The 16,361-nt window shown below is 34.6% G+C and overlaps 2 protein-coding genes across 2 annotated transcripts; both read left to right on the forward strand.

The window, feature by feature from the left end:
• The first annotated feature begins 1,715 nt into the window (after nucleotides 1-1,715).
• LOC116011099 (serine/threonine-protein phosphatase PP-X isozyme 2) lies at nucleotides 1,716-6,140 on the forward strand. Its single transcript, XM_031250615.1, has 8 exons — nucleotides 1,716-2,086; nucleotides 3,315-3,467; nucleotides 3,997-4,059; nucleotides 4,132-4,217; nucleotides 4,720-4,795; nucleotides 4,872-5,140; nucleotides 5,444-5,522; nucleotides 5,640-6,140. Exons 1-8 carry the CDS (start codon nucleotides 1,946-1,948, stop codon nucleotides 5,688-5,690), a joined length of 918 nt encoding a protein of 305 aa, XP_031106475.1. The 5' UTR covers nucleotides 1,716-1,945; the 3' UTR covers nucleotides 5,691-6,140.
• A 2,154-nt stretch (nucleotides 6,141-8,294) lies between these two features.
• Nucleotides 8,295-11,804, forward strand: LOC116008453 (putative BPI/LBP family protein At1g04970). The gene is made up of 6 exons (XM_031248686.1): nucleotides 8,295-8,982; nucleotides 9,969-10,108; nucleotides 10,189-10,543; nucleotides 10,695-10,943; nucleotides 11,142-11,267; nucleotides 11,431-11,804. The coding sequence occupies exons 1-6, from the start codon at nucleotides 8,467-8,469 to the stop codon at nucleotides 11,611-11,613; spliced, it is 1,569 nt and encodes a 522-aa protein (XP_031104546.1). The 5' UTR covers nucleotides 8,295-8,466; the 3' UTR covers nucleotides 11,614-11,804.
• Nucleotides 11,805-16,361: the final 4,557 nt, after the last annotated feature.

The following is a 16,361-nucleotide window of genomic DNA, read 5'->3' on the forward strand; positions in this document are numbered from 1 at the left end:
ATATTAATATAATGGCATTGTCATGTTGATTTGTAGATCTCAATACTATTCATTGGTCAAAGCAATGATAAAAAGTACTTGATATATCTAATTTTGTCTGTCATGTTTACTATTCATTGGTCAAACCAATTCTTTTTTTATTGTTTATTTTCTATAATAATTGTTAATTATTTTTAAATTTAATTTTTTGGCGATCACTAATACTTTTAATGTAGTTTCTAAGTATATAAAATTTAGATACTAATATTAAAGTTAATATTATGAAAATTTGAGTTAAAAATAATTGTAGTCATACCTCGTTAACTGAACCAGGCAAACAAATATGACAGATGGAGTAATAAATAATAGAATCATAAGCTATATGTTTGTACTTGACTTTTTGTGTTTTAACAAGTTGCGAAAGTAGAGCAGGATCATCGGATGACTTTAAAATTTAAAATGAAGTATGCGGATCTGTATGTAATATGTATATTGATACGGATAGTAGAATCGGATTTTACTAGGAGTTCTTATTTTAAATTGTTACAATTAATATGAACTTAACGTTTTTTTTTTGTTTGACGCCATTAACTCTTCCTCAACTAGGTTTAGGTAGAATATCATAGCAAGTACAAGTATTAGTAGCATAACAAAATATAAAAATATTATATTTGTCCTCAAAATATTACATTTTATTTTATAAGTAAAATACTTTATTTATGATTAATACTCTCTCTGTCCAATTTTACATGTCATACTTATTATTCATTGGTCAATACAGATACAAACTCTTTATTATTTGTATATCTCTACTAACATTTTCTTATAATTTTTAAATTTATTTTATTGTGTTAAATAGTACTTTTAATGTCAACGGCCTTGTGGTATAGTGGTACCCGGTGTCTCGGTTTACACTCCCACAGATGATGGGAGTGGGTTTGAGTCTCAGTAGAGGCAATTGTTGTCAGTAGTATTCAACACATAAAACACTTTTTAAGTATGAGTATTACATTTTAAACGGTTTCACAAGTGTGACCTATAATTTTGTTATTGTATTATTGGTTATATTTTATTTGTCTTTAAAAAAAATAAAAATTAGTGTATGATTTATTTAAAATCTTTTATTTATGTAACATAGGCAACATAAACTAAGAGAATGTTTGTTTCACTGGAAAATATTTTTCATGAAAAATGTTTTTCTAAAAGTGGAAGACAATTTTGGGTTATGTTGGTTGGTTAGATGAAAAACATTTTATATTGAGTTCCTAAAAATTAAAGAAAACAAAGTACGAGAAAAACGATGATATTTTGTTTTCAGCATGATTTGGGAAGAAAATATAACATGGATAAACTATTATACTCTTATAAAATTTATTAATTGTGTAACTATATAATAATTTATTATCATGATTATTATTAAGGGCATATTGACTTTTATATTTGTAATTCTTTACTATTTTAAATAATAAAATTCATATTTTCACCCATTAAATAATGATTTTTTTTTTTTTTGAAATTTATTTCTCATGAAATTTCAATTTCATTTTTTTTAATAATATTGTTCAACGAATCAAATAGGGTGAAACTAAACTTAAATTGAGTTAAACTACAACGTCTACAAGTTAACAACTAACGAGGGAGGGAAACAACAACGAGTTAACTACAACCACCAAATTGAACAAGGGAGGGAAAACTGCAAATAAAACAAGGAGTTGGGGGGAAAAATGAAAATAGATCAAAATTTAAGCGGCGACAGCGCGAATCGCGAAAACCCTCCCGTCCAAACTGCTCCGCGAGAGAGACCGAGTGGGCCGGAAACCGGAGCTCGCTCACGGCTCACCGCCCGCCGCGCACCTGCGGAGCTCTGTTCCATTCCAGCAGGCAGCAAATTCTCGCCGCCGAGCGAGTCAGAACTGTCAGTCTAGGGAGCGAAAGTTGAAACGAAGGAGCACCGAAGAAGACGAAGATGTCAGACCTAGACAGACAAATAGAGCAGCTCAAGAGATGCGAGCCGTTGAAGGAGTCAGAAGTCAAGGCTCTCTGTCTCAAGGCCATGGAAATCCTCGTTGAAGAAAGCAACGTTCAGAGAGTCGATGCCCCGGTCACTGTAAGACCTAGATCCCTCCCCGCCGAAAAGAAGGCTAAAAAACTTTCTTTTCTTAACATGCATAGATAGATAGATACTGTTATGCTTGTGTATAGATTGTAGAGAGCTCAGTTACGTGCGCTACATTGTTATTCTTAATTCAATTTTATTCTAATTTTGTGTTTTGAGCTAGGTCTACATGTTGTTAGGGTTCTTTTGAGCCTTAATGTTCTGTTGTTTTTATGTATTTTGCTGAAAATCTAAATTTGAGACCTTTTCTCCATTCACCCCGTGCATTCTTAGAAGTCTGCCTATATGCTTTATTGTTTTTGAGTGATTTTGAAGTTGAAGACAGAAAATATACTGGAGTTATTGGAAGCCTTCAGTGAAACCATATGCCTTTTAATTCATTCTCAAGATGTTGGTATATTTGAGTACTCTATCTGACTATCTCTATCTCTTTGCACTAGAAAATATAGCTTTGTGATAATGTTGGAGTAGCACTTTTGGTAAATCTTATGCCTAGTGAAATTTGACCTGACACCCTTCAGCCACAAGTTTATACAGTAATATCAGTATATGTTCAAGCAAAAGGAATATTCCTTACTTTCTGAAGCAGGATGCAAATGATTAGGAACTGTAAAATAAATAGAATAGAAGTATGAGTGACATGATTTACCATTTGTGTCCAATTTATACACTCACTAAAACAATACAGCTAACATCAATGTATTTTTATTTCATTAACTTCATATTCTGGTCGCTTTATGGTTTTAGTAAATGTACTTTGAATAGGGTTTAATGAGATTTGACATTTGCTTGTAGAATTATTTTATCTACATAATTTAATGCCAATTTCTTAGAGATATCTGGCACTGTATAAGCTTGTGAGGATGGAGGATGGGCACAAGATTCACTTGGGAAGTAGAAAACTGGGGTAGAAACATCACTTCTTGACTGTAGTTATTATTCTTTACACATTGCCAGAAAGATTTTTAGGATAATGTGTTTAAATTGTCCCAGTGAATACATTTGAACGATATAAACTTTTGGGAGAGCAAGATGAAAATTTTTAATGCAGTTATGCTTGACTATATGGGTTTTGGATAAATTGTAAAAAAGTATCACACCTGATGAAGCTTCTTATTGCTGTATGCATTTTCAGTTCTTTGACATTCACTGATGTACTTGATTTAATGATGATAGATATAAATAATTTGTTGAGCTATTCTGTTTTTTGTTGATGCAGATTTGTGGTGATATACATGGGCAGTTTTATGACATGAAAGAGCTTTTCAAAGTTGGAGGTGATTGCCCCAAGACAAATTATTTATTTCTAGGAGACTTTGTTGACAGAGGATTTTACTCTGTTGAGACATTTCTGCTTATGCTTGCTCTTAAGGTAATACAGTAATATTACAAGTGTGTTTGTTAAAAGTTGTGTTATGTGGTTGTTTGGAGATCTATGAGGAGTTTCTTGTTACTTTTATAACAACTATGAGCTTTTGGTCCAGACTACTTTTACATTTTGATTATCCTTTATGTCTTATGGTAAAAGTGTTACCACCCAAGACCTCTATAAGCTTCTAATTTATAATTGGGTCTGGCACTAGGATCATCTTATCAATGTTCAAATCTTTACCTTTACCCATTTTACATATTTACTCACCACTTGTAAGTTGTGTACCATCCAAGTTGAATATTCTATTTCCTTTTGTACCATGTCTGTTGTCTGCTTCAATCAACATTGAGCCTTTCCTTCTTTAAAATCTATACAACTGCATCAAAAGGGAACTCTACGAGTTCTTAATGGCAATAATACATGGGAAGAGAAATGCTCTCATAAACTTAGGCTGAACATATGATTCTATTGTGTGTTGTTTTGACTACAATTTTTTAGCATTTTTACTAATAGATGATGCAAAAATCAGGTTAGGTATCCAGATCGAATAACTTTAATCAGAGGTAACCATGAGAGCCGCCAGATCACACAGGTTGGTCCTCCATCATTCTCTAGCTTAACTTATGGTGGTACTAAATGTCTAAATGGCTTCTGAATTGTTCAGGTATATGGATTCTATGATGAGTGCCTGCGAAAGTATGGCTCGGTAAACGTATGGAGATATTGCACAGATATATTTGATTACTTAAGGTTTGTTTCTTTCAAGATAATGGTGGCATTTTTGTTTGAAATTTAACAACTTAAGAGATTGAATAGAAAGTGAGTGGCGTTGAATTAATAACATCATTAATTACCTGATTATTAGTTCATGCTTACAAGATCTCATTAGTGAATTCCTATGCGGTAAAATCAGTTGTAGATTTGTTAAAATAATCATATGAATGTTGCATGCTTATGATACGTAATCCTTGAGGTAGTACTTGGTTGAGATAAGGTTACCTCTTTAATTTGCATACTAACTTTACTTGTACTATCCTGCCACTTGGTTTTAGTTACATGGACTTGAATATATTTTTCTGATGAATAATTGGATATAAAATGACTAATATCCTGCATGCTGAACATTTCGGAATTTGACACATTAATGCCCCTGGGGATGGACCTTTTGAAACGCCTAAAGTCATAATGCTTGCTTGGCTGTTATGTTTTCGGTTACATGCTGCCTAACTTGTCTTACACTTCTGAATTGCAGCCTGTCAGCCCTAATTGAGAACAAAGTATTTTGTGTTCATGGTGGTCTTTCTCCTAATATAAATACAATAGACCAGGTTTGCAGTTTGAACTTGAATTCATTACATACATATTTGAGAACCTGAAAATGCATTGACATGATCCATGCCTTAGATTCGAACAATTGATCGGAAGCAAGAAGTGCCCCATGATGGTCCCATGTGTGACCTACTATGGTCTGATCCAGAAGACATTGTTGATGGTTGGGGTTTGAGTCCTCGAGGTGCAGGCTTCCTATTTGGTGGTGGTGTTGTCACAACATTCAATCATGCGAACAACATAGACTACATATGCCGTGCTCATCAGTTGGTAATGGAAGGATATAAATGGATGTTTAATAATCAGATAGTCACTGTTTGGTCTGCTCCGAACTATTGCTACAGGTAAGTTATGTAACGATGCTTAGATCCTTTCGTAATCTATCCTGGTGTTGAGCATATAATATATAAACATAAATGTGTAATCCAACTATCAGCTTAAGCTTTTGGTTGAGATAGAGCACATGCTTCAATTTGGGATGAGAGCCAACCCCATGCCAAAGGTCATGGGTTCGAATCTCTGTGTCACCCGATAAAAAAGAGACAATGTTCCACTTGTTGCTTGGAGCCCATAAAAAAGTAATCGGCTCGCACACGTAAATAGAAGAAAACTAGTAAAATACTCACTGTTTCCTTGTGGTACTGCAGATGTGGGAACATTGCAGCAATTCTTGAACTAGATGAGAATCTTAATAAGCAGTTCCGTGTATTTGAAGCAGCTCCACAGGTCCTCTCTTATATAAATAATCCTTCTCCATTCAGGACTTCTTTTATTACTAAAGCAACTCAGTAAGTGAAATGAGACTTCTCTAAAGTCAGTTTCCCTTTCTTCCGATAAATGCAGGAATCAAGAGGGGCTCCTGCCAAAAAACCTCCTCCAGATTACTTTCTGTAGAACCTGGATCACAATGGGGCTTATGTCATTTACCATCAAATACATTGCTCTGATTGGCTGAATGGCTTGTATGGCACAAGGTATTCAGGTGAATTTCTTTTTGAGGACTGTTCAGAATACATAGGGCACCTATAACCAGCGCTGCCCTGTGATGAGCCTGTTGCATAGAATGAGATTTCTTGTATTCTCGATTCCTTTACCAAGTTGACCGCCCTCATATTTATGTGATAATTGACTCTGCGTGTTATATGCACTATTCTCCATCGAATACAGAAGATGAAAATTTGTACGTTGATTGGAAGACTAGGTAAATTTAAATTGATATCATTCCTACAAGGTATGTTGTCATACACTACTTGTCATTGTACTATTATTTTCTCCTACAATTTGTATAGTACCTCCTCTTCCCCAATGAAGAAGGTAAAAAATAAAACAAAATTTTTTAATAACTATACAATGGAAATCGCAAAAAGGTGTTATTAGTATTTATTAATAGTTAAACATGGCCAAGGATGTCCATGGCTTTATGGTTGAGTAGCATTAACCTATAACTTTAAATTAGAATGTCATAAATTGAATTCTTAACACGTTAGATGTACCAAATAAAAATGACAGTCTGGGTTCCTTTATGACTCAGGGTCTCCATCTCTTCTTGAGCATGTTTTGGCGAGAGTTATTTCAAATTGTTATATGTTTAATTGTTTTGGGGGTTTGAATGTGTTTTTTTGGTAACTAAATATATTCATAATTTGATAATGTAATTATTTAAATTTATTGATTTATTATCCAAAGTTAAGCTGTAATCATTTTTTTGAGCAGGAAAAAAAGTTACAAGTAAAACGTGAATACATCAACGTGATGGCCGGTAGTTTTATTGTATTTCACTAATGATTTACCAAGTTTTTAGATTTAGGTCAGACAAACTTTTACCTAATATGAATTACAGTACAAACTTTCAAATTTCACATTGTACTGTTACATTTTAAAAGATGATGATTTGATTCATTGATAAGGAATCCCCATGTCCTCATTAGTTGAGGATTTTTATTGTTTTTTACATGTCAAATGAGAGAGAGAGAAGTAGGAGGGTTAACCAAAAAAAGAAAAAAGAAAAACAGAAATTTGACATAAAAAAAAACATAACATTGAATAATAACGCGCCTAGCTGGTGGGTTTATTGCAGCCGCCCAGCTGGGCACGGATGTAGCTCAAATGCGCAGTCAAAGCAGTATGCATTCTCCATTTTTTCAACGGTGGAACTAATAAAAACACAACTTGCAGGAAAAAAATCCACAAAAAAAAAAAAATCATCCTTGTTATGAAACTAAAGGAATTGCAAGCAACAACACCAACAAACAGAGCAAGAATGGAATGCGAGAACAATAACAAGAAGAATTGTAAAAGAGAAATGGAGAGAAGGGAGCTGAGATATTTCTTATTGATATTCTCAATTGGTACATTTACAAATGAAATACATAGGCCTATATATAGGCAATAACGTTAACCCTTCAATACTCCAAAGGACACTTGAGTCTTCATATGTCCAGAAATACAATAATTGAGATAATGGCCACACATTATTATTATATTCATAACAATCCTCACATTAGTTAAAAATTTACTCCGTATTTGATAATTTTTGTTCTGCAAAAAATCATGAAAGATGATGCATTGATGGAGATGCTCAAATGCCATCAAGGCACTCCAGTGCCCACGGGGCAAAGTGATCTCATTTGCGCCTAGATCTGATCGCACTTTACCACATCCAATGTAGCATGCACTCGCAACCAAACGCTTTGTCAATGGTTGATAAATATTTTAGAAAGTATTATTTTTGTCACGTGATATGATTTTATTAAAATAATTAAAAACAACAAATTATGAACTTATTTTTCTGTTAAGCAATTGTTAACTAATAATCTTTTCCCATGAAAGTAAATCTTACTCTTGCTTTTTAAAATATATCACATTGCCATATAATTACATTTATAGTTAAAATTGAAAAAAATGTATTATCTTAATTATCATCCAAATCTATTTATAATATGCTAATCAAAATCGTTAACACAATTTGTTAACTACAAAAGTGCGAATTGACCGCTAATTGCCAAACAAACACAAAATCAGTTCTTGTTACCATCAACTAGTAGGGGCTTAGAGCATTTATATCAATGGATAATTGAGGGTTTTTGGAATAGTGATGTATGATGTGGAGGAAAGAGAGTAATAAGAGAGAAAGAGCTGAGTTCATCTGCAAATCAAAGTTTTAGAACAATGCTCTAGCTTCAACTTGCAACTCTGCTATGCGCGTTTTGCGCACAGCTAGCGCTCGCTCGGGCGCGTGCAGTGCACGCTCAGGTGCGCCAGATAGATCTGCATTTTAATTTTTTTTAAATGATATTTGTTTTATTTTTTTTCCTCCTTTTTATTTTCTCTTTTTTTAATCATATTTACAAAAGAAAAAACTCGGTTGATAAGGATGCTATTATATAGGGCAACTCCATTAAAATTAACGGTACGAATGCAGAAGCTGTGGGGCAATCATAAGTGAGTGAGTGGCATGCAACTCCACGGGAAAATGTTGTTACCTTGATAAACTAAACTAAAAACGACCCAACCAACTACCCAGCCCTCCCACGTTAATTCCTACCATACCAATTACCAATCTACCAACCTACCACCCACGCCCTCTCCCAAGAACACATTGACAACCCCCTCAATCCCTCGCTCGCTCATCTAATCATCTTCAAGACTTCAACCCACAGCACACTCTTTTATGCCTCTGCAAAATCAAAGCCCACCAAAATTGAGCCCAAAGATCGAGTCTTTAACTTCTTTGTTCTCTGGGTCTGCTTTGAGTTCCAGAATTTTCATGGCTGACACAATCTTGAGTGCTCTTTTAGCTTTACTACTCATTTCTTCATGTACCCATCATGCTGAGTCCTATGCAGAAGAGGAAGGGTTCATATGGGTGGAGTTATCCAATAAGGGTCTTGATTTTGCCAAGAACATCTTGATTCACACTGCGGAGTCTTCTTTAGTTCCACTTGAGCTGCCTGATATTGACAAGTCTGCGGATATCTCGCTTTTGGGAACAGTTGATATGATTCTTTCTGATATTACTATAAACGCAATTCAAGTGACTTCCTCAGCTGTTAGCACTGCACATTCTGGTGTAGTTTTAAGTGTTTCTGGCGCCACTGCAAATTTGACCATGAATTGGAAGTATTCCTATTCCACATGGTTGCTGGTTCCAATTGAAGTATCCGACAGTGGCCAAGCTTCTGTTCAGGTATGTACTCATACCCCTCACCTTTACTCTGTTGTGTGTTCTTTAATGTATTGGTGAAACATACCCCAAATGTGCAAGCTCAAATATACTGTATTTTTCTAGTTGGCTTTTGCTGGGTTGGGTCTTTGAAGTGGCGAGAAGCCATTAGAAAGTGTGTTCTAAGTAAATGTTGGTCATATAATGTATAAATATAAATGGGCACTCAACTATTAGCCAATGTTGCAGAAGGCGCTAGTCGAGCGTTCGGGGATGCTTAGTGCTTAGATATCACCTACGGGGCTGCTGCCTAGGCAGTAGAGTAATTCGAGTATATTGGCTCCACTTTTTTCATTAAGGGCTAGGAGTTGTTAGACTGATATAATTCTCCAAATTAGTCAAATGCAATGTTAGACGGTTAGTTGAGTATATGGTTTGAGAAATATAGAAGAGTAGCCAAACATGAAAAAAAACCACTCAGTCAAGTTGGGCACAGACTCCGCCAAGTTATGCGCTCAACTCAGCCGAGTTAGGTGCCCAACTTGGCACCTAGTCGGCCGTTTAGTCGGTCAGTCGATTAAAAGCCGCGTAGGGCTGAAATTGCTTCAGCCTAGAGGCGGCCGCTTAGGCCAATTTTTACAACAATGCTATTAGCTTAGACTTTTAGTTAGTTGGAGCTCGTCCTTCAATTTGGCATCAAGCCAACCCCAAAAGTAATTGGCCCGCATACGTGAGGGGCGTGTGCATAGACTTCTTTTTGTTGAGACGGAACACATCTTTCAATTGTAAACAAGCTACTTACAAGTACAACATAGAGTGAGTGTTTTTTTTCAGATAGAAAATCCTGAAAAGTTGCAGGAAGGGCCAGATGATGCCAAAAGAATTCACAATTATTAATTATATTGAAGAAGCAGTTTATCTAACATGATTTCTAGGCTTTATAGAACTCCTTTGCTTGTTTGTTTTTTATCTTCATAAAAGAAAATTCTATGGATGTTGCTTGTGCACAGGTTAGTGGCATGGAAATTGGACTTACTCTCAGTCTTAAGAATCAACAAGGATCCCTTTCACTTTCTCTTGTGAAAAACAAATGCTCTGTGGAAGATATATCAATAAATTTGGAAGGTGGAGCATCCTGGCTATACCAAGGGTATTATTTCATGTTTTTCTAACATTTCCTTCCCACGATTATTTAATCTTGCACTACTAAAATTTTGTTTCGCACTGTAGGGTAGTAGATGCTTTTGAAGGTAAACTAACCTCTGCTGTTGAAGATGCTATTTCGAGTAAAATAAGTGAGGAAGTTGCAAAACTCGATTCATTGTTGCAGTCCCTTCCCAAGGAAGTTCCAATCACTAGTATTGCCACTTTGAATGTTACTTTCGTCGGTAACCCTAAGATAAGCAAATCTTCTCTTGCTCTTGCAATCAATGGGCTAGTAAGTGCGAGGGATGAAGATGATACTCTTCTCCAGAATCACCACAGAGCTCTATATCATCTGATTTCCTCCAAGGGTCCGGACTATATGTTCACAATTTTTCTGCATGAACTTGTTATAAAATCAGTATTATCCGTTTATTACGAAGTAAGTTCTTAATCATCTCCTTTGGTCTATATGTTCAAATTTAACTCTATTGGTATGATGCTAAAGGGCTTCACTTCATCATTGACATTTAACTTGCATTTCTGTACTCGACTTTGATTAAATTGCGATTTAATTGCTGTTCCTTGTTCAGGCCGGTAAGATGCATTGGATTGTTGATGAAGTACCTGATCAGTTCCTTTTAAACACTGCTCGGTGGAAGTTCATCCTCCCAAACCTATACAAGCAATACCCAAACGATAACATGACCTTGAATATTTCTATATCATCCGTACCAAATATCAAGATAAAAGAACAGCAGATTGATGCAACGGTTACTGCAGATGTGATTATTAACGTTCTGAACGACACTGAAGCTGTACCTGTTGCAGGCATTTCAGTGGTAAGGTTAAGATTTAAATGTACAGTTTCTTCTAGTATATAAAAGTTTGCGAAAATTTAGAAACTCTAATGATGTGTTATCACTCAATAGTCGTCTTCTAATTCCCCATTATATGCTCGAGCAATAACTTGTATGAAATGAAATCGTAAAATGTGCTGCTTAGCTGCTTCTTACTGGTGAAACTTTTGTTCGTTGCAGGAGATCACTGGCTCGGCTTTTCCAGAGATTTCAAGTAACGATGTGGCTGGTAGTATTACATTACATGAGCTCGGGATGTCTTTGGTATGGAGCGAAGTTGGCGATCTAAACATGCTTGCAATCGAGGTACATTGCCTCCTCTTTCACACTCTTCACTGAAATTTCGACATTTCTGCTTACTTTCCCCCCATGATGTTCTAATTCTCCCAAACTTAGGTACTAGGTAGTGCCCAAGTGGCCAAGTTTAAGAATCTTTACATAAATTTCAAGAATTTGAAACATTGTGCAGAGAGTAGTGCTTACTGTACTGAGGATTGGGGTGCTACCATATGTGAATTTTCGACTCGGGCAAGGATTTTCAGTGCCAGATTTCTACGGTTATACACTTGAAAACACAGAAATATCGTGCAGCGATTCCTGGATTATGGTTAGCAGCGACGTGGCACAAACTAACCAGGCATATCTCAGTTAATCTACCTATCTTTTGTGTTCTTGTGTATATAATTAAGATGAATTAGGTGTTGTTTTCTTTCCTGTTTTGATCCATTATGCATCATCACCATCCTTATATGCTTATCCTACATTCTTATAATGTTAGTTGTTCAATGTCCCCTGAGATATATTAGAGGTTGTTAGAAATATAAACAATCTTTTCTCCTCTAATCTTGATAGCGGAAGCATAAGAACGAGCAGCTCCAGCTAAAGTTGTTATCTTGATAGTGTTGGTTGAAGAACTATAGAAGTTTTAAAAGTTTTCTCTACCATTTAATCTCTTGTGCAACTAGATGTAGGGTAAAAACGGTAACAGAAACACTGGGAGGACTGTGCTTAAATAGCTTACGTGTCATCATTATAGCTGAAGTCGTTATGTCTGTTTCAAACAAAAATGACCTATTAAACTTACACCATTTAATAGAAACAAAAAACATGGACCATAAAGATAATTCCTATTAGTGCGAGTAGTATTGACTATGATCAACATGCAACGCGCTCTCTAAGTACTGTATGCGCAACGTGTTCTCTAAGTACTTTATGTGGTAATAAAATTTAATGGATAACTTTTATGCTTATCTTGTTCATAAGTATAAAAATAGCGTACCCTATACATAAAAAATAATGTACGTTATGCATAGAAAACAATATAAAATGTACTTTATGCATGGTCCACCTAATAAGCATATATTTTGGAACCTTAAATAGTTAAAAATAAACCTTATGAATATTTCTCAAAACAAAAAAAGAAGCCCAACTTTTTGAATATTTTCAAAAAACAAACTATGTTTTCTCATACTAAAGACATAAAACAATTTTTTTTTTTATTCTTAATAGTTCACCTATCACCGAAAAATATACAACATTTAATTGCCGTAAAAACGTATACTTTTTCTAATGTTGTGATAATATTTGATTTTCTATTTTAATTCTTCTAATTGTTACAGAATATGTTATTATGTGACATTATCGCTATTCATTGCAAATTTTAAAATTTTATAGTTTTATCATAATATTTTTAATTATAGAGTATGATTTTGTATCACAATTATAAAAAAACTCTGCTACAAAATTACACTCCTTAATTAAAAAATTATCAAATTATGACAAAATTGTAACATTTACTTATAAGGGAATATGTAATACGGAGTACTTACTAAAAAATGTGACACTTTAAAAAAAAAGTAATATTTTTAAATTAAAATGTAATATTTAGGAGTTAAAGAGTTACTTATGAGAAAAAGTGTAATACTTATGAAAAATTCAATTCATCTCATGAATATAGATCCATGAGACGGTTTCATCATAAATTTGTCTTTGGTTAATATTCTACTGATATATTATTAAAATATTTGTAACATTAACTTATTCTCATCCATTTAAATATTGTGTGTGTGTGTGTATAGGATCATATGAGATCACTTGTTTAGGTAAGATCGTAAGATCAGATTTTGTGCATCCATTTAATAATTTAATGGTCTAGATTGATTTAAGATGCTAAGTTGAAGTGTGTGCGAATGGTAATAAAATGTATGCGAATGGTGATTAAGTGTGTGCGGATGATGATTAAATGTGTGCCAACGATGATTAAATGTGTGCCAACGGTGATTGATGTACAAGATTTGATCTCAAAATTTTTTAATGGTCTAGATTGATTAAGATTCCAAGTTGAAGTGTGTGCGAACGGTGATTAAATGTGTGCAAACAAAATGTGTGTCAATCAATTTAGACCATTAAAAAGTATTATATAGATGCACAAGATGCGATCTCACGATCTTACCCAAGCAAGTGGTCCAAGCAAGTGGTCTCACGGGAACCCTACCATATATATATATATATAAAGCAACCCCGGAAAGTGCTGAAGAAACACACTTTCATCTTTTTGTATACAGTAAAAATAGACTTTATTTGTTCACACCGTCTTCCCTATCCTTCCCGCGTTGGTTAGTTGCATGTGAATTTCACTCTTAACTAACTTCAAATCAAATGTTAATTCATTACTCTAATATCAAACTTACTTTCAATTTCTATTGTTGCTAGAAGCTTCCAGGACAGAATTTCAGACAATGAAACTTTATTTTATTTTTATTATTTTTTAATTTGGAGGGGTCCGGGCTATCATTTTGGATATAGTTACATAGATAAAAAAAAATGTACGTTGAAATGCAGTATACAAAAATGAGAAATAATTTGAGGTGGAATCTTTTAAAGTGATAAATAGGCTTATAAAAACGCTTAAAGCTATATTTTAGACCAGATTACCATGTTTCATCAAAACGTAATTACGTACTTTAGAAGAAAGAAATTTTTTCTTTTGTTTAATTTTTGTGATCATCCTTTAAACATCTATAAAATGACAAATTTTACCTACCAAAGTGATAAATCGATCTAACGGTTCTAATTCTAATACACTTTTCCCTAAAATTATTTTATAATATTCACTTGTTATTTTATTATATTTAATTTTATTGATCATTGTAAATTTTGATATTACTTCCCCTGTCCCATTTTACTGTCATACTTACTATTTATTGGTCAAACCAATTATTTCTTCTTGTTTATTTTCTTTAACTTTATTTTTAAATTTAATTTGTTGTGTTTAATAGTACTTTTAGAGTAGTTTCTAAATATATAAATTTTGTATATTATTACTAAAGTTAATATTGTGACATATTAGATTAAAAATAAACCAAACCAGACACATAAAATGGGACAGATGGAGTAATATATTAGTGGTTCGATAGCTAAGTACATTGTGATTTGATGTCTTGTTGTTTTTCATAAGGAAAGTCTTAGATTTGAGTTATATTGTTAATGATCTTGTGGTCTAGTGATATGAAATGACTTTATTAAATAAAAAGTCATGGGTTCGAGCTTCATGATATTGACTCTTTGTGTTCCAATAGACTTTTTTCAACCTATTGAAGCACAAAGAACTCTAATAAACCATGAAATTTTTAATATTGTATGAGTGACAACATCAATAGCTAATTCATCTGTAATAAAAAGAAGAAGAAGATATAATTGACCACTTTTAAAAATTAATTAAACTGAATAAAATCAACTTGTTAAAACTATGTGAAAGGGACAAATTAAAATTGACCCAAACAATAAAAGGAGTCAAATTAATTGATAGTTTTACCCTTAATCATTTACTGTATACATTATTTAATTAAGCACTTTGGTATGTAGTTTCCTTTTGGACCGACCAACTTAATTGTTGCTTTAATTTGAAATTTTGCATAAAGCTGAACCCTATTATCTTCCTTTTCATAATAACTAACTGTTAACTAAAAACGGTTGTAATAATCAACCAGGATTCACATGATACACCTTGCAGTTAATTAGGCTTTCTAATCATTGGAGGGATGAATGGTGCAGAGTAGCTGAGGACAAAGGGGGGAAGAGGAGGTAGGGCTAGAGGAAGTAAGGGTTGTGTGAGTGGTCATCATATGAAGGTTATGCTAGGGAGAAGGTTTGGTTGGGGGTGTGTGGGTGGGGGGTGGGGGGAGGGAGGCAGAGGAGAGGACGATGGGATCGTTGTTGTGCTCGACAAAGTATGGGGGTGAGATGTGGAGGTTTCAGGGTAATCCAATACATTTGGTTGAAAAAATCGCTAGGCGCTTCTCGGGCGCTCGGGGAGCATCTAGGACGCCTAGGCGGGGATTAATCGATGCCTAGGCGTCAATGTATTTTTTTTTTTAAATTTGTTTAAGTATTTTCAAATTTTTAAAAACTAATAATTATAAATTATATAATACTTTAATAATTAATACTAAAATATTAAATATTAACTAAAAAAATCTAGAGTTTGGATAATTTAGGGTTATTTTGCTCAAAACGATATTGTTTAGAATGAAATAATCCATTAAAAAAAGAAGAACAATAGTTGGATGACTAGGCGCCTAGGAGGCGGTGCTTAGGCGGAATAGGCAGTCGTCTAGCCAGCCAGCCGCCTAGACCACCATCTAAGGTGATACACTAGGCGGTCGACCAGTACCTAGCGCCTAGGCGGGGATTAATCGGCACCTAGGCGGGGATTAATCGGCGCCTAGACGGGATTTTTGCAACACTGCCGGCAATACATCAACTTGACTAATTTGTGGAGTGCGAGGTAATCCAAAGAAGAAGAAGAAGAGGAAGAGCCAACAGAAGTGGAAGATGACATGTTACTCACCTGAGGTTGCGAATGGGAAGGTGTATGGAGTTAAGCTGGAGAAAACAACCAATTTCTATATTTGTTGATCAGTTACTTGCTAGGGATTGCTCAAGAAACTTGCGGTTGCTAGAAAGGAATTGAAAATGGTTGGGAAAGGGGTAACATTTATAAGGGGAGGTAGTGGACCAGATGTTAACGTGGCCTACGCTGATTGCTGAGCAATTATTGGTTGGAAACCTGGTGGGTCGAGTCTAGCATTCTACCATCGAAATGTGGCCGACGTTGATTGCTACACCAGTATAATTAAGGAAGTAAAGTTGCGCGTTTGCTACTAGGTATATCTTTTGGCATAGTGGTAAGCATTCGATCTTAACAATTGGTATCAGAGGTCACATGTTCAAAGGGTTGCGATTAGGAGGGGAATTTTTGAACTGTGACTAGCTCAGTAGTCCTGCTGAGGGGAATTTTCGAACTGCGACTAGCTTAGTAGTTCTGCTATCGAAAATGGTGCCGACTTACAATAGGTGAGGGGGGGGGGGGGGCTTGAATGTGGGGGGTCAAAACTATAG

This window comes from Ipomoea triloba, chromosome 2 (genome assembly GCF_003576645.1).
Source record: "Ipomoea triloba cultivar NCNSP0323 chromosome 2, ASM357664v1".
Taxonomy (NCBI): domain Eukaryota; kingdom Viridiplantae; phylum Streptophyta; class Magnoliopsida; order Solanales; family Convolvulaceae; genus Ipomoea; species Ipomoea triloba.